This window comes from Lucilia sericata, unplaced genomic scaffold (genome assembly GCF_015586225.1).
Source record: "Lucilia sericata isolate MDLA Ls3-8-SP2 unplaced genomic scaffold, ASM1558622v1 Contig000487F_arrow, whole genome shotgun sequence".
NCBI lineage: Eukaryota > Metazoa > Arthropoda > Insecta > Diptera > Calliphoridae > Lucilia > Lucilia sericata.
Window position 1 is genome coordinate 1 of NW_023994501.1, and position 19,800 is coordinate 19,800.

The 19,800-nt window shown below is 30.8% G+C and overlaps 1 protein-coding gene across 1 annotated transcript in view; it reads right to left on the minus strand.

The window, feature by feature from the left end:
- Positions 1-6,593: 6,593 nt before the first annotated feature.
- LOC119605443 (putative uncharacterized protein DDB_G0271606) overlaps positions 6,594-19,800 on the minus strand; it is a 259,513-nt gene continuing 246,306 nt past the window's right edge. Inside the window, exon 9 of the mRNA XM_037958558.1 lies at positions 6,594-6,661. Within this exon, the coding sequence (XP_037814486.1) occupies positions 6,609-6,661 (53 nt within the window). The 3' untranslated portion in view covers positions 6,594-6,608. The remainder of the gene's footprint in view (positions 6,662-19,800) is intronic.

Below are 19,800 nucleotides of genomic sequence, written 5' to 3' on the forward strand. Positions count from 1 at the left end.
CAGTGTTGCCAATTTAGCACTTTTAGTGCTAGATTTATCACTTTTTAAACTCATTTAGCACCCAAAAATGTAATCTAGCACCTAGCACCTTTTTTTAGCATTTTTCAAATGTTTTTAAACTTTAAACTCAATTTCAAAAATATTCACAACCAAAAAATTTTGCGTTACGCATCAACAAACTCCTTCAATTGAACGTTTCTGGAACTAGTTCTTTAATCAATGATTTAAGTTCGAGTTTGCTGTCCTCAGATATAGTTCTAGAGAAGCTTTAAAGAACATATACACCTTCTTTAGAACCAGATCTTTTTCCAGCGATTTATGATTTAAATTGTTGAGATTGAGATCAATTTTTGGAAACCGTCAATTATAATTAAAATTTCTTACAGTAAATTCGAGATATTTTTCTACTAGTTTGAAGTAGTTGGTTTTAAAATCTGGACTAGTATCCCAATGTAAATATTTGTAACAATGGAAATATTGAATGAAATGATGTCATCGGAACTTTTTAATCACAACATTTTTCGAGAGAACTGTTTCGAGAATTAATGGCTGTTCCAGAATCTGGTTGCTTACTTCCGGTCTAAAAAAATAAAAAAAATTATTGAATAAGAATTCCTAATTCCGTATTAAAATCATCCCATAATAAGTGGAGTTGGTACGTTTGCGTATTAAGGTAAAAACATTATTTATGCAGTTAAAAAATACCAAAAAATAAAGCTATTTTAGAAAAATTCTAGGTGAGCCATAAAAAAATCCTCTTTTTGGGATAAAGTATGAATCGAACAAGCGAGAGTGTTATATTCGGCTGTGCCGAATCTCATATACCCACCATCAAACCGTATGCCTATGCTCCCCTATAAACATCAGGGTGATATTACACATGAAATTAACTATAGAGGACCTTATATGGGAGATAGGGTTAATAATTAATCAAATTAACTATAGAGGACCTTATATGGGAGATAGGGTTAATAATTAACTGTTTTTATGCCTGAGTAGAAGTGTTTTTTTCTGCAGCTGATCATTTGTTAATAAAATTAACTTAATTTCTTGCTAAAGATAAATTAAGAAGTGCTTTTTCCATTTATTTATTTAAAAATTTGAGTGCTTTTTTATTATTAAATATAATTATTTAAAATGAACTGTTGTTCACTGGTTAATAAGTGGAAGTGTACTGGTGCTGTTTGTTGCTGCTTGCTGTTGTTCGTTTGCTTTGTTGCCAAATTTACTTTGTTTATTTACAACAACTAAAATAAAAAATGTCGCCTCCAACTAAAATTTTTAAATGCGGATCCTGCAATGATAACATTAACAGAAACAATATTTGATGTTCCAATTTGCACATATGACTTACAATATATTTGCTATATGAATAACAGGAAGTCTATTTTGGTGAAATTCAATAGTATCTTTGTTCGGGATAAAATAATGCGTCAGTATTTTAAAACTCGGTCTTTGAAGGTTCGTGATTTTGTGGATGGAGATGTTGATTTAAGAGTATATTTGAACGACCACTACTCTCCTGCTGCTAGCAGACCTAATATGATTTGCAAATAGCTACTACGTAAAGACCAAATTAAAAAGTTCCGAATAGTGAATAGTGACAGATTAAGAGTTAAAGTAACATTGTCGCATGATTCTGAGGTGGTCTATAGTCCTTCTCAATGTGCAGATTTGCTGGATGATAGCCGTTAGTATTTTAAATTTGTTATTTTTATTTTTTGCACTCTTTGAATTTAATTTAACGTACATACATGGGGTTTTATATTACTTTTTTCATTTTACATTCATTGTCTTGATTAGGGAATAGTATGAATTAATACTTATCAAATTGTTTTCACTTATGTTTATACTTACTTTTGTTATAAACATTAAACGTTCTGTTATCACATATAAATTGTATTTATTGCTAAATGCTTACTGATAACCAGTTTCTGTATTCCAAATGGGTACTCTGATTGGGTAATCACTTTTATGTGGTTATTCATTTGATTTAAAATAACTGTATATTGATTTATTCCGCAAATATTATATATGTATGAAATACATAATTACAAATGTTTAATTTTATATTCATTTTCAATTATAATAAATTATCTTTCTTAATTTATCATTATTTGATTAACATTTTTTGCTAATGATTAGCTGTTTGTTATAATATTATATTATTTTGAAATATGTTTGTTATTTTTATTAATATTATATCTTTTTATCTTTTCTGGTTCCCCACAGAGATATTGTTTTTTTATAATGATACCTTATAACCTAACAGCTGGTCCTCAACTCAGTGTGAATTCTTGCTTTAGAACTGCTTTGCAACATCATGTATGTAATTTTAATGCTGCCAATTTGAATTGTCAGGGTATTAAGCCTTCTGCAAATCGTTCAAAGTTTGATGAGTTAAATGCTCTATTAACTGATGCACAGTGGTATAGGAAAAAAAAAAAGAGGGAAATAATTCGGTAACTTCTAAACGGTTAATCCGATTTTAATGAAATTTGGTGTGCACAAAGAGGAGGTGTTGTCGAGTTTAGGTTTTGAATTTGGACCTTATAGGCCAACCAGGGGCCCGGCGGGGGGTCCTCAAATTAGGACACCTCGGCTATGTTAAATTTTTAAAACGATCCTATTTCTTCATTTGAGTTCCGATTTAAAAAAAATTTCGTATATAGAATCTCCTCATCGAGCACTATAAAAAATGTCGTCGTAGCAGTAAATTATCTCTTATAGTTTAGGAGATATTCGCATTTGAATATTAAAATTTTAAAATTTTTACCGTCCTTACTTTAGTTTTTTTGATAATAGCAGGTCCAAATATTTCCGATCTTCGCCATTTTTTTTTATTTGCTTAACAACAAGTTTATATACCAAGCAGTGAAAGAATTATGTAAAAATCATGACTGAGTCCAAAGTTATAGGCATTTAAATTTAAAAAATTAAAAAAAGGCGATTTTTTGACATTTTTTTGGGAAAAAAGTATATTTTTCTTTTTAAGTTATCTAAAAAGTTTCTAAGAAGATGTATATAGAATTTATACTTTTTGGAAAGCTGACTTTACATAAAATACGATAAATGAAACAAAACCTAAAAATTTTTGATACCGAGGGGACCAGGTCCATCCAAAAAAACCCTATTTTTTATGGAAAATTAAATTTTGAGCAAAAATTCTCAAATCGCATAGTCGATATCAAATTATAGTGACCTGTTTTATATGACCCAATATGTTCTTAATCATTTTGTAACGGGTTTCGATAACCCCGCCCCTGGTATGGATATAATAGGCAAAAAACTAAAAAATCCCATTTTTGGGATTTTTTAAAACTTTTTTGGGAATTCCGGGATTTCTAATAAGAAAATTCGAAATTTTGATTTAATTTTGGATTTTAAGTAAAAAAATCTACCTAACTGTAAAATTTCATCAAAAAATATTCATAAATAAAATTTTTATTGCAATTAGAAAAATTTGTATCTTCGCAAAAACTGAATAAAAAACATTTTTTAATTTTTTTTAAAAAAAGTATTCCGCGAATTTTTTAATTTTCAAAAATTATATACAGTTTTGAAAAATAGACAAAATTACCTTTCCATTGATATATAACATGCCTACCTAATGTTTTTTAAGTGACAAATTAATTAGGGAAAACTCAACATCTTTTAGAAAATTTGCCTAGCACTATTATTTTCATCCATAAGGTTAACTCTTAAATTTGTTACATATATGGATGAAAATAATAGTGCTAGGTAAATTTTCTAAAAGATGTTGAGTTTTCCCTAATTAATTTGTCACTTAAAAAACATTAGGTAGGCATGTTATATATCAATGGAAAGGTAATTTTGTCTATTTTTCAAAACTGTATATAATTTTTGAAAATTAAAAAATTCGCGGAATACTTTTTTTAAAAAAAATTAAAAAATGTTTTTTATTCAGTTTTTGCGAAGATACAAATTTTTCAAATTGCAATAAAAATTTTATTTATGAATATTTTTTGATGAAATTTTACAGTTAGGTAGATTTTTTTACTCAAAATCCAAAATTAAATAAAAATTTCGAATTTTCTTATTAGAAATCCCGGAATTCCCAAAAAAGTTTTAAAAAATCCCAAAAATGGGATTTTTTGGTTTTTTGCCTATTATATCCATACCAGGGGCGGGGTTATCGAAACCCGTTACAAAATGATTAAGAACTTATTGGGTCATATAAAACAGGTCACTATAATTTGATATCGACTATGCGATTTGAGAATTTTTGCTCAAAATTTAATTTTCCATAAAAAATAGGGTTTTTTTGGATGGACCTGGTCCCCTCGGTATCAAAAATTTTTAGGTTTTGTTTCATTTATCGTATTTTATGTAAAGTCAGCTTTCCAAAAAGTATAAATTCTATATACATCTTCTTAGAAACTTTTTAGATAACTTAAAAAGAAAAAGATACTTTTTTCCCAAAAAAATGTCAAAAAATCGCCTTTTTTTAATTTTTTAAATTTAAATGCCTATAACTTTGGACTCAGTCATGATTTTTACATAATTCTTTCACTGCTTGGTATATAAACTTGTTGTTAAGCAAATAAAAAAAAAATGGCGAAAATCGGAAATATTTGGACCTGCTATTATCAAAAAAACTAAAGTAAGGACGGTAAAAATTTTAAAATTTTAATATTCAAATGCGAATATCTCCTAAACTATAAGAGATAATTTACTGCTACGACGACATTTTTTATAGTGCTCGATGAGGAGATTCTATATACGAAATTTTTTTTAAATCGGAACTCAAATGAAGAAATAGGATCGTTTTAAAAATTTAACATAGCCGAGGTGTCCTAATTTGAGGACCCCCCGCCGGGCCCCTGGTTGGCCTATAAGGTCCAAATTCAAAACCTAAACTCGACAACACCTCCTCTTTGTGCATACCAAATTTCATTAAAATCGGATTAACCGTTTAGAAGTTACCGAATTATTTCCCTCTTTTTTTTTTCCTATACCACTGTGTGATGGTTTTTTTTGATGTGTTTGCTGTTAGCGAAACGTGGTTAAAACCATACATTACATGTCGTGCGGTTGAAATTCCTGGATTCAATATTTGTAGAAATGATAGATTGTATTCTAGAGGTAGTGGAGTTGCGATATATATTTCCAGTGGAATTAAGTATAGAAAAGTGTTTCAAATTTCAGAACTTTGAATATGTGAGTCGTTATTTGTTGAATTGATATTTGTTCTTTTGAATGTTTTCATCATGACCTTTTTTTGAGTTATAATAATATCATTATCGTGGGGGATTATAACTGCAATTTGTTTGGTACTGTAAAATCTAATTATATGAGATCTTTGTGCTTTAGACTTAATTTGGCTATTGTTCATAACTCAAAACCAACACACTACGATATTGCTCATGGATCAACATCACTTACTGACTATTGGTTGGTTAGTGATTTTTCTATGGTATGACCAAATTAGTTGTCCATCTATATCGCACCATGAATTTCTGTTTGCGTCTTTTGTGATGAAAGTTGAGAAAGCTAAGGAATATATTGAATTCCACTATTTTAATCAATAGAGGTGCTGGCTGTGTTGGGATTGATTCAATGACATATGAGGGTGATATTAATGAATTGAATGATTTCTTTGCTTCGGGTAACAGTACACATTCTAATATTGACTTAACGAACTTTGATAATTCGATTGACTCTTTCCCATTTCGTTGTATTGATGAAATAGAACTAATAGAAGCGTTGAATAAAGTTAAATCTAATTCGGTTGGTACTGACAATATTTCTATTCGATTTGTTAAATTAGTTTATCCTTATATATCTAATTATATACATACTTAATTTGATTAACTCTATTTTAATAACTTCTTTACCTAAGTCTGTGGTAGTTCATGAACGGAAAGATTTTCGGCCTATATCTATTCTTCCAGCATTATCTAAAGTTGTTGAACACCTTATCCGAAATCAAATGTTAGAATTAGGTTTAAATTGTATCTATGAGAAACAATATGCATTTCGTAGTGGATTTAGCACAACCTCTCTGCTTTTAAGTTTGACTGATAAAATTAGAAATAATGTGAATAATAATGAGTTTAGTGTTCTAATTTCCCTAGATCTTTCTAAAGCGTTCAATAATACCAATCATTGTCAACTTATTTATAAGCTCCGGAATGAGTTTAATTTCTCAAAATCAGCATGTAAATTAATTCTTTCATATCTAGATGGCAGATCTCAGTTTGTTCAAATGAATGGGGTTAGTTCAGGGTTACGATAATTCATTGTGTATTAACCCTAATAAGACGAAAGCCATTTTGTTTGGACTTACAAATCGGTTTTTTGCTGATTTAAATATTTTCTTGGGTGATGTTAGAATTGATTTTGTTGACCAACTTAAATGTCTTGGTGTCATGTTGGATTGCAAACTTTCATTTGCTCATCACATTGACTTATTAAGTTTTAGAGTTTTTGGTATCTTGCGTAAATTACACTCTACGGATTTGTATTTACCATCTAGGGTTAGATATAAATTAGCTTATGCCTTGTTGATGTCTCAGGTACTATATGGTTTTGAGGTTATCACTGGTACAAGTGCTATGTATTTGAATTAGAGATGAGCGATACTTTCACGACTGTAATTTAATCACTGTGATTGATAATTCACTGGTAGCTGCTGTGACTGAAATGATCAAATAACAGTTACTTGCAATGTCGTTCTTTTGAATTTTTACCTTCTAAAATTTATTTAATTTTTGTTGAATCAAATACGTATTACAAGATAGTATGCATGCAATTCGACATTTTTTCATATAGTAAACTCTTCTCGCTCTGATGACAACAATATTATTTTGTTCAGTTATATTTATGTATATACTTAATATAAGACCCAATAAAATACGAAAATCGAAAAAATATTAATATTGTTTTGGTTTATAAGTGAAAACCGTGATCACAGTCACTGTTTTAAAGAACAGTGATTTACAAATCACGTTCACTAAGAACGACGTTCTTTAGAAATCACTGTATCGCTCATCTCTAATTTGAATAGAATTAGACGTTTAATTAATGCTGTTGTACGTTTTGTATACAATATACGAATTCGGGAACATATATCGTCACATGTTCTGCGTTTCCTTCATTGCTCTTTTTATGATTTTGTAAACTTCCGTAATATGGTTTTCTTTATAGGGTTATAAAAAACTTTAAACCTCTTCCCTTGTATTGCTCTTTTATGTTTATGCGATCTACAAGAAACCCACAAATATTAATTCCTAGAATATCTTCATCTTTCTTGGAAAAATCCCTTTTAGTTCGCATTGCAAAGTGGTGGAACGTTTTTTTGAAGGCCACCTTCACCTATGGGAAGTAGGGTCAATTATGAACCGATCCACATAAAGTTTGATAGAAAGATTTTTGCTTCATTGAAACTTATGTGTGTCGAATCTCATCACTATACTCGAATTATTAAGCCAGTAATGAGCATTAAAGTCATATTCTGAAGGGGACCTTATATGGGGGGTAGGGTTAATTATGGACCGATCAACATAAAATTAGTTAGGGAGATTTTGGATCATATGAAACTTATGTGTGTTAAATTCCATCAATATACCCGTATTTTTAAGCCAATAATGAGCGTTAAAGTCATTTTCTGAAGGGGACCTTATATGAGGGGTAGGGTCAATTAGGAACCGATCAACATAAAATTTGGTAGAGAGGTTTTGGCTTACTTATGTCAAATTTCGTTGTTATACTAGTATTTTTAAGCCAGTATTGAGCGTTAAACTAATTTTTTGAAGGGGACATAATATGGGAGGTACGGTCAACTATAAACTGATCCACATAAAACTTGATAGAGAGATTTTGGCTACATTGAAACTTATATGTGTCGAATTTCATCACTATATTTTTAAGCCAGTAATGAGCGTTAAAGTAATTTTCTGAAGGGGCGTCTTATATGGGGGGGTAGGGCAATATTAGACCGATCCTGATAAAATTTGGTACGTAGATTTTGGATCATATGAAACTTATTTGTGTCAAATTTTATCGCTATACTCGTACTTTTGAAAGAGATGTGCCCATTAAAGCTGTTTTTCGGGCGTCCACTTTTTCCGAAAACATGAACCGATATTGGCTATTTTCAATACCAAACAAACCTTACCTATAGAGAATATCTGTGAAAAATTTCAATCCTCTATCTCGTTCCGTTCGGACTCTAGGGTGCATTCAACAGACAGACAGAAAGACGGACGGACAGACATGGCTAGATCCTCTTAGAATTTAATAAGGACCCAGAATATATTACTTTTGTGTATATGTATATTCCATCCCTATATTATAAACATAATGTTCTGTATTAAAATCGACCCATAATAAGTGGAGTTGGTCCATTTGCGTACTAAGCTAAAAATATTATTTATGCAGTTTATTTTTAAAAATTTAAATATTTTACAATAAGAAACCTTATTTTTTCTAGTATTTTTTCTTTATTTTTAGCACTTTCTAGCATTTTTTTCAAAACAATCTAGCAATTTTTTGCAATTAGGTTTTGACAACACTGCCCTCCACCACCATCAGTGGTGATAAAGGGTATATATAACTTCGTCATTCCGTGTGTAACACCCAGAACTATTCAATATGAAAATGAGCAAAATCGGTTCACATCGGAAAAAGTTATAAAACAAAATTTGAAAAAACTCCGAAAAAATTAAGCTTTTTTTACATATTCTAATGTAATTTAAAAAAAAACTGTGCAATATAACTCCATGAAAATCATCGCACATTTGTTTCTATACAAGTGCTTTATTCTAACTTCCGTTTGAATGTCGATATCTTCACAAAATTTTGCAAATTAAAGTTTTTTAGGATCAGAAAATCATTTCAACGTACATAACTCATTATCAAATAATGATATTCATTCAAAATTTGGCACACATATTACCTTTGCATACAGAAATGTTATTTTAAAATTGTTTCGCGATGGGTCCATATTTGGTCATAGCTCCCATACAAAGTCCCTTCCCGAAAATCACTTAAACGCACAAAACTCATTTCTAAATTAAAACATCCATACAAAATTTGGTGCAAATAAGGTCCTCTTCAGAAAATAATTTAAACGTACATAATTCATTATCAAATAAAGATATTCATTCAAAATTTGGCACACATATTACCTTTGCATACAGAAATGTTACTGTGAAATTTTTTCCGATCAGTCCATAATTGGTCCTATCTCCCATACAAGGTCCCCTCTAGAAAATCACTTAAACGCAAATAACTCATTACTAAATTAAGATATCCTTATAAATTTGGTACAAGTATTGCTCTTATATACAGAAATATTACTGTAAGATTTTTTTCCGATCGGTCCATAATTGGTCATAGCTCCCATACAAGGTCCCCAACCGAAAATCATTTAAACGCACATAACTCATTACCAAATATTGATATCCATACATTTAGCACAAATATTGCTCTTATATACATAAATGACACTATAAAATTTTTTCACGATCGGTCCATATTTGGTCATAGCTCCCATACAAGGTCCCCTCCAGAAAATCACTTTAATGCACAATATTCATTATCAAATAATGATATACATAGATACAGAATATTAATGTTACTGTGGAATATTTTTACGATCGGACGGTGGAGGGAATTTAAGATTCGGCTACTCTAGCCTCTATATACTTAATTTCAGGTTTCTAGGTTCAATATTATAGAAAACTAGCTATACCCAGTGCGTTTTGCTACCATAAAATCAATTGTGACACTTTCAAAACAGAAATGTATAGACAATTTTTTTTAGAATTTAGGATAGGGGCACACTTATCCCGAAAAGAATTGCTGCTAAATTTGGTATATGTTGCAATTTGGATTCCTTTTTAAAAGTGTCCTGGGTAGGCGGCCTTCGGCAGGACGCAGGTATTTTACACTCTGGGGTATTTTGAATACCGGCTTCGCTAATTTAAGCATTTTTTGATAAATGGACCCTTTGAAATCCATGGACTTTCTGTCACATTGCTTTTGGACATTATGACACTTTTGAAATTGTCATAACGTCCATGGACATTATGACTCAATTTAGTGTGTCATAAGGTCTATGGACATTATGTCACTGGACATTATGACACGCCACCGAAAAAAAGACACTTTACGATTTTGAAGATTCTAACTATAATAGTTTTCCAGATATACATTTTTTACATTTTGGGGATGTCACTCAAATAATTCCAAACGTTAATTTAGATTTTAATGTAACCTATGAAAAATTTGATGAACAACATTTTGTATTTAATTCATATGGGAGATGCCAATTTGAGGGCTCTATCTGTTATATTTTCTCAGATATACTGATTTAAGATTTTCTTCATATGGAAGGTGCCACACCCACTATAGCCATTCCGCCCGTTTTATTAAAAAATATTCTTATGGATGTAAATGTTGTCCATACAATATGCGACTTTTTATACTTATTTTTAGTGTTCCTTCAAGACATACAGGAAGACACTGTGAAAATTTCAGAAACATCGGTCCACATGCTCAATATCATGTTTCTAGGATCATATTATAAAAAAAATGTGATTTATTTTTCATAATAAAGCATTTTTCTTCAATATTACCTTGATTCCGACTTATTTAAGCAATTTATTAACGAAAAACTTATTTTCTAAAAAAGGGCTGAATAGATTTGTATTTATATAATATTTGTCTGTGCTAAATTTCATTGCAATAACAGTGCTAATAAATAAATAAATAAAAACATAATTATTAGCTCTTTTCGGGGGTTTCAGTTGTATGGAAATAATGGACCGATTTCAACCATTTTCAATAGGCTTCGTCCTTGGGTCAAAACAAACGTGTACTCCAAATTTCAAATTATCTTGAAAATTGCGACCTGTACTTTGATAACAACGTTTACATGGACACACGGACGGTCAGTCGGACGGGCGGACATCGTTAAATCGACTTAGAAAGTGATTCGGAGTCGATCGGTATACTTTAAGGTGAGTATAGTACTAATATTTTAATGCGTTACAAACATCAGCACAAACTGTACCCACTGTAGTGGTGTAGGGTATAAATAGTCCTTTGTACCGGAGTTCCCAGTAACACTGCATTGGTATATTTAGTGTTACTAAATAATTCAATTTCTCCAAATTTATTAAAATTGTGAGTTTGAATAAAATCAAATTTCCCGTTTTTCCCCCTTTTGGTACTTTTTTTCTCCCTATTGAAGCAATAAACATTTTATTACAAAAAGTTGCAATATCGTAGTGGAAGCCCATCATTAAGTATTAATTCACATGTACAAATCAATACATAGGACACAATGTTTTATGAAAAAAGTACCAAAAATAGGTACAATGGGGGTATATTGTTTTTGTCATTCCATTTGTAACATCGAAATATTGGTCATAGACCCACAAAAGTATATATATTCTGGGTACTTATTAAATACTAAGACGATCTAGCCATGTCCGTCCGTCCGTCTGTTGAAATCACGATAGGGTCCACACGGGAGGAGCTAGATAGTTGAACTTTTTCATAAATATTCTCTATAGGTAGGGTTTGTTTGGTATTGGAAATGGGCCATATTGATCCATGTTTTCAGATAGCCCCATACAAGTGGACCCCCGAAAAACAGCTTTAACGGCATATCTGTTTTAAAAGTTCGGGTATAGCGATTAAATTCAACATAAATAAGTTTCATATGAACCAAAATCTCCCAACAAATTTTATGAGGATCGGTCCATAATTGACCTTACTCCCATATAAGGTCCCCTTCAGAAAATGACTTTAACGTTCATTACTGGCTTAAAAATATGTAGCGATGAAATTTTACATAAGTAAGTGTCTTACTAACCACACGCAGAGAAAAAACAAACAATTGCTATTTTTATTGAATTTCATCAATATTTTAGTTACTGTAAAAATTTATATATTTATGACACTTATAAATTTGAGAATGATTCTCTGAAAAATAATTATTTTTACAACAAATAAATAATGATAACTATATAAACATATTATATTATTTAGAACCATTTAAACTTTGAAACAACCATTAAATGGTATAAGATATAAGCAAAATACGTGTACTATTAAAAATATTATGGTATCGGCATTTTTCTATTAGTTGGATTATCTGTACTAGATCGGATCAAATAATGTGTTGAACAAACTCCCCTGGGGTACTCCAGCAAATATTTTTCGACGTGAAGAGATCACATCTTTAGATCTGATTTGAAAAGATCTTTCATATATGTAATTTTTAAGCAGTTTGTGAACATTCGCAGGTAGTAATGTGATAATTTTGTGTATTAGTCCATCGTGCCAGACTTTATCGAAAGCTTGAGAAATATCTATGAAAAATGCTGAGCAATATTGCTTGCTCTCGAAGGCCTTCCGAATAAGAGTAGTTATTCGATGTACCTGTTCGATAGTGCTGTTTTTTTTCTGAAACCAAACTGATGGTCAGGAATAATGCAATAACTTTTCAAAAAATTTTGAGAATATAGACAACAGGCTAATGGGACGGTATGATGTCACTTGAGTGACATCTTTTCCCGGTTTTGGTATCATAACAATTTCAGATACTTACAATGAGGTAGGGAAAGATGAACAAAATAATTCTCAGTGCTGAATTGGGTAGATTACTTATCATCGTGGTAGTAATTTTATCTATACCAGGCGATTTTCCTGCCTTTAGACCTTTGATTGTCGTCTTCACGGTAGAGAACCGGAATTTTATTGGGCGTGGAACCACATTATTTATAATGTTAGCACTAATAGAAGAATCTGTATCATTTTCAGTAAAGACATTCTCCAAGTGATTGGCGAATGCTTCAAGTTTTTTTGACGTATTTCTTGCCCATTGACCATTGTGGAGGCGTATGGGTGACTCTTATGTAATAGGGCATTGCATATGTTTAACAGCTTTCCAGAGACTATATTCTGTTTTCTTAGCAGGGTCTAAGTTTTTGAGATAATTTCTCAGATTAGATTTTTTAAGGCGATGTGAAGTCTTCTTTGGCACTGATTAAGTTTAACCTTTATGTTTGGAGATCGCGATTGTTGCCATTGAGAGACTCAATGTTCCTAGGACATTTCGAATTTTTGTAGTATCCCAAGGTGACTGGGGGTGTAGAAACTTTGACAGCATCTTGTAAGATATCCGTAAATATATCGACAGCGGATTGTATTTCATGGTCATTTTTCAATGAAATTTTCTGTGGCATGTGTGAGCTGACATACATTTTATACTTTAACCAGTTCGTCTTCTTGTTAGGGAAACAAGAACAATAGTTTTCCAATTTATTTGGGGTTTCTAATAACGTTAAAGCTGTAGGCGAGTGGTCTGACGAGAGGTCCAGTGAAGGGATCACTGAAATAAATTCTCGTTTTATGTTTTTTTATTACAGCAAAGTCAATTAGATCGGGAATCTTATTGAGGTCTGTAGGCCAATAGGTAGGTTGGCCACTAGATATGGCATTTTGTCTGTTATACGATATTGCTTCTAGCAATTGTCTGCCTTTGGGAGTAATGAGGCGAGAGCCCCAAAATGTATGTTTTGCCTTATAATCACCAGCTGCTATGAATCTTGGTCAAAGAGTTTTTAAGTAGAAACTAGAAACTGCTCTCGATTAATATTATACCTAGGAGGACAATACATTTGAATATATTGTAACTCTGCTATCAGGTATATTTATAGAGGTGGCCTGGATATGGTCCTTTTTGTCTTCTGGCATTGGGAAATGTCTAATATTTTTTCTCACTAAAATGGCTGTTCCACCACAGGCTCTGCCACTTGGATGTTTTGTATCGTAAGTGTAGTATCCGTTAATTCTGAAACAATTCTTTAGGGTAAAGTGTGTTGAGACGAGTAGTACGTAAATTTCCTGAAGTGGCAGGAATTGTTCTACTTCATTCTTGTGTTGGCTAAGGCCGTTAGCATTCCAAAAACAAATTCTTAGGGCATTCATTTCTTATTTAGCAGGATCTGCATGAGCATGCTTTGATTCTGCATTAATTTTTGAAACATATTTTGCATATTTGCCATGAAACTGTTCATGGTTTGAATTCATGCGGGTACACCCTCCTTTAATGCATGTACATATGAAAATAACGTGGTATTATTTTCATTATTTGTTTGCAAATTTTCATTATGTTTATTTGTAAGACTTCTATATTCTGCACTAGAAGTTTGTTTTGCATTCATTTGGGTAACGGAACCCTCTTTTGTCGTATGGACATACGATTTATTCTGATTGCTTTTATTTGTGACACTTCTATATTGAGCACTAGAAGTATTAGGAACGCTTGGGAAGTTCGAAGCTTTATATTGAGCATATAAAGGTCTTCCTTCTGGCCTTATTTGATTGTTACTGGACATCCGCGATAGTTAACAGTGTGATTTGGGCCACAGTTACTGCATTTTCTTTTATTGTTATCTGTTTTTGGGTGGGGATAATCTTGGCTTTTATGGATGTCTCCGCATCTCACACAAACAGATGGTAATTTGCAGAAAGTTCTGGTGTGACCGACCTCTTGGCGATTTAGGCATTGAGGAGGACCTCTGCGCTTAATGGGTTTCTCTACAGTTATTTATTTTTATATATGGGATAAGTATCACCCTTTTTCTTCAATTGTGTAGAGTTAAAAGTAATTTCAACTCTCTCTCATTGGTTGAGGAATTTTGTCCTTGTTAAATATATTGTGAATGGACTTCACTTCATAACCTTCAGTCTCTAGCGCCTTTTTAATGTCATCAGTTGGTACAGAGCTGTCTACACCTTTGATAACTACTGCCAAACCCTTTGCACTTTTTAGTTGATATGTGTAATAATTTCTTCTCAGAATCAAAACTATCAACGATTGTCCTAAAAGACTTATCTGAATATGTCTGTATTTTTGTTTCCTGAATGTTTCCTTTGCGTAGAGAGACTACGTGGAAATTTTCTTTACCTACAAGTTGGGACAACTTATTAACCAATAGATTTGTGGTAGGTTCGCGCAAATAGATTTGATGAGTGATCATCATTGATCAGCATTGCTTTTATGGCATATGGTTTGATGGTGGGTATATGAGATTCGGCGCAGCCGAATATAACACTCTCACTTGTTATTTTTTTGTTAAGTTTTGAAGGAGTCAAAAATATTTTTTGAATGTTCACTGGTTTAAAAAATACATGGGAGGCAAAAAAAGTACCGACCCCTATAGAAAATAAACGGGTAAAAACTGTATTTACCCGTTTATTTTCTATAGGGGCCGATTTTGAAAAAAGTACCAGACACCTGTCCGCTTATTTTTTAAATGAACGACGACAAGCTTTAAACTGTTTTTGTATCTTTTCTAGTTTAGGAGATATGATGTTACCGATTTTACCCGTTTTTACCCTTTTTACCCACTAAACATTCGAATCCCGTCTATTTGGTGGGAGACCAACCTCCTGCCTAAATTTCAGCTCTTTAGCTTCAACCGTTTAGGCTGTGCGATGACGAATCAGTCAGTCAGTAACGTTAGAATTTTATATATGTATATAGATAGATGTTGTTACCAACCAATTAATAACAAAATAAACAACAAAATTAATAATTTTCTTTAATTTACGCAATTTCTTAAATTTCTTTTAAATATAACAACAACTCTGTCAGATTTCTATTTTGTAAAAAATAAAATAAAACCAATCATTCCCAGCAAAATCTTTACATACCTGTTAAGCCAGAAAGTAATATTGGAAACAAGTAGAAAATACTTACTTTTGGGGGGAATAACTACTTATTTTTGTTCGACATTGACCAACAAATAAGTAGTTACCTACAACAACTAAATATGTGGTTACCAATTTACTTACAGAAACTCTGCGAATAATGGGTTATTTAGTTTGTTTCAAACTGTAAATGAATAATTATTTATAAATCTACATACTAAAAACGAAGAAATAATAATATTCGTATTCTGATCGTAATTACAAAAATAAAAATAAAATTTTCCCCAGCCGGGATTTGAACCCAGGCGCTCAGTTATTATCAGTCTTTCTTACTCCAGCTGTGTGCTCAATGATCCATTAACTACTTGTTTTATTGTAACTTTGTGAACAGTTTTACAAAAATATAAATCAATGTCATTTAAAAAAATAATTGGAAGCAAGCATGGTTCGAACCACCAACCTCCTGTTTGTTAAATAGACGCGTTATAACGTTTCCAAATTACTTTGCTCTATACCTATCCGTAAGTACATATTCATATAAATAAAATAATATGGTTGATAATTGACCGCTTTTCATAAAAATTTTTTAGACCAATTTTGGTTCATACGAATATCACTTCCCGATACTTTCCGCATGAAATTCGGTAGGAAGATTTACTTTCCTATAAATGTTTCTTATATAAAATTTCATAATTGTTCACGTATTTTTAAGTTAGCAAAGATCGTTATAGTAATTTTCTTATGGACCGATTCTAGGGTCAATTATGGACCGATCCGCATAAAGTTTAATAGAGAGATTTTGTCTTCATTGAAACTTATGTGTCTCGAATTTCATCACTAAACTCGTATTTTTAAGCCAGTAATGAGCGTTAAAGTCATATTCTGAAGGGGACCCTATCTGGGGGGTAGGGTCAATTATGGACCAATGAATATAAAATTAGGTAGGGAGATTTTGGATCATATGAAACGTATGTGTGTTAAATTTTATCACTATACTCGTATTTTTAAGCCAGTAATGAGCGTTAAAGTAATTTTCTGAAGGGGACCTTATATGGGGGGTAGGGTCAATTATAGACCGATCAACATAAAATTTGGTAGTGAAGTTTTGGATCATAAGAGACTTACTTGTGTAAAATTTCATTGTTATACTAGTATTTTTAAGCCAGTAATGAGCGTTAAATAAATTTTCTGAAGAGGGCCTTATATGGTAGGGTCAATTATGGACTGATCCTCATAAAATTTTGTAGGGAGATTTTGGATCATATGAAACTTTATGTCGAATTGCATCGCTATACTCGTACTTTTGAAACAGATATGTCCATTAAAGCTGTTTTTTGGGGGTCCACTTGTATGGTGGCTATCCGAAAATGTGGACCGATATTGCCCATTTTCAATACCAAACAATACATATAGAGAAGATTTGTGGAAAATTTCAATCCTCTATATCTATCCTCTAATATACCCCCATCTTTTTGATGGTGGGTATAAAAACCAACCAATTATATTTAGAGAACTGTAAAAGATGAATATAAATATTCATGGCAATAGAGTCCATGGCAACCCAGAATACTATAAAATCTAGATTCCCAAAAATTGTATATTAAAACTTTACCATCAATGTACATACAGTGGACGTCCAATAGTACGTATACTCTTTATTACGAATATCCAATAATACGAATGGCAAAATTGTTGCATTGTCTACTCTATAGTACGAATAAAGTCACAATTTTTCAGTTCGATAGTACGAATAACGCATTTTTTATGGGAATTTTGGTTTTATTTACGTATGAATGAAGTTTTTATTATGTTTTTATTTTATTATTTCGGTATCATTCACCTTAAGCTCAGTAATTTTGAAGTTTTTTTGTATTTAAGTGTTTTGTATTTTTAAAAATCCTATACACAGAATTTACTGCATGTATATTTACAAATCAACAATTATTTAGTGTTATTAATTTATTTTATTGGAATTTTGATGACCAAAGAGAAGAAATTAAATTGGATGATAACGCCAATGAGGAAAGTCTTTTATTAGTTCCCGACAATAACTCTGCTGAGAACAATATTGAAGCCTCAAAAGCGCTGTTATTGAAAAAGCCGTAAGAATTATTTTACAATGTAATAAACATCGATGTTAAATGATGGATTTTTTAATAAGTAAAATGATATTTATAGTGTGACTCCACATTCCAAACAATGAACATTTTAATACATTTTAGAACACATATGTAAATTGCAAATTGTCTTTGGCACATATCTTTTTAAAAACATTAAAATTTAAAACCTTCTACATATATCTCATTTCAACTATTGGACTCACGATACTTTCAAAATTAACAATTCATATACGTAAATATGTTTTATGCCTGTTTATGTACAAGAAATTTATTTAAAATAATACAAATTTATTATATTTTGTTCTGTTATGTAATTTTTCATGAAAAATAAAACAAAAATAAATAAAATCCAATATTTTATGTGTATTATTTGAATTTAAACATACAAAATGTGTTGTTCAATAATACGAATTTTTCGGTATTACGAAAGGGCCTGACACTATATAATTCGTACTAGTGGACGTCCACTGTATTAAAAAATGGCGGTTCAACAATATAGATATCTGCAATCAGCAATATATATTTGGGAAACTATAAATGTTAGACTCATATTTATTTAAAGTATGTAGTTTATTTACTAAAATATGAGGTTATTACACCTGTTACATGCAAGTACTTTAAATATTGTATGTAACAATATATATAAGTACATATTTAGATCATTACAAGCAACTAATTATTATTGTATTTGAAATAATGAGATTAATATGTATCACTCATTACTTTGTAACCTAGGAAATGACTATTACCGATTACCGAAATTCATGAAAATTTTGCTGGGTTTAAGGTACTATTTACATTTTTGTATGAGGTGATAACACTCTTTCTCAGAAAATAAATATTATTTGGCTCTGTTTGATCTTACATTTGGTTTGCAAGATCAAATAATTATTTTGCCAAAATGATGTAAATTATTTGACTTTTGGTGTTCACATTGATGAAACAATGAGAAAATATGTATTTATTTGCCCGCAAATTAATTTGTTTTATGAAAATGATTCGCATTGCCGTTTGTTAACAATAATATTTTGTGTTCAGATTGGACAAATAAAGTTTTTTCAATCGGGTTATATATTAATATTATACACTTTTTTGATATAAATTTAATTTTAAACCTAATAAAAATAGTTAAAATTAAAACAAATTTTTAAATTGTTTTTTCTTGCATAAAAATATACGATATACTGTGGCTGCAAAACATGTTTGTGTTTGAACCAAATTATTTTTGCACAGTTTGATAAAACAATACCATCAAATATTTGTTCAAGTCTGAACATGAAATAAATATTGCGTTTATTTGACGCAACTTTATAAATATTTTATAACATATTCAGTGATAGACAATCGTTTGTACGCAACATGTTTTCTTTGATTTTTAAAGCCATTTTTGGGTTTATTGTAAAACTTTTTTTAGAAACTGGATTGAATACATCATAGTTATTAAATAATAGAAAAATATTATAAAATATTTTTCTCTAATAAAAATATCAGACAAAAAATGTATTTTAGTTGAGACATTCGTTTGTACGCAGTCATGTAATTATTACTTTTACGAGAATAATTGAATTCTTTTGAGCGAGTATTGGGGGTTTAGATATAAAATTAATATATTTTATAGCCATACGAATTATAAAAATCTTTATAAAGATATATTATTTGTAGAAATTGCGATTTGACCGCTGTCGAAGCTAAATTAGGAAATATTTTATCAAAATGTCAAAATTTTGAATTATTTTGAACAAGATTTTTTAATATTTCGTAATAGATACTCATGCTGTATTAAAAATAGCATAAAACTATGAAAACTGTTAAAAAAAGGCTTCCTTACTCGATTTTACAAGAGTAATGTTACAAAAAAACTAAAAATTATGACACAAAATCCCTATTTTCTTAATGAAATAAAGACAAAAATTATACTCCTTGCAATAAAAGATCTATTATCATTCCTTTATCCTTGATTTAGTCATTACTGTGTTAAGAATTG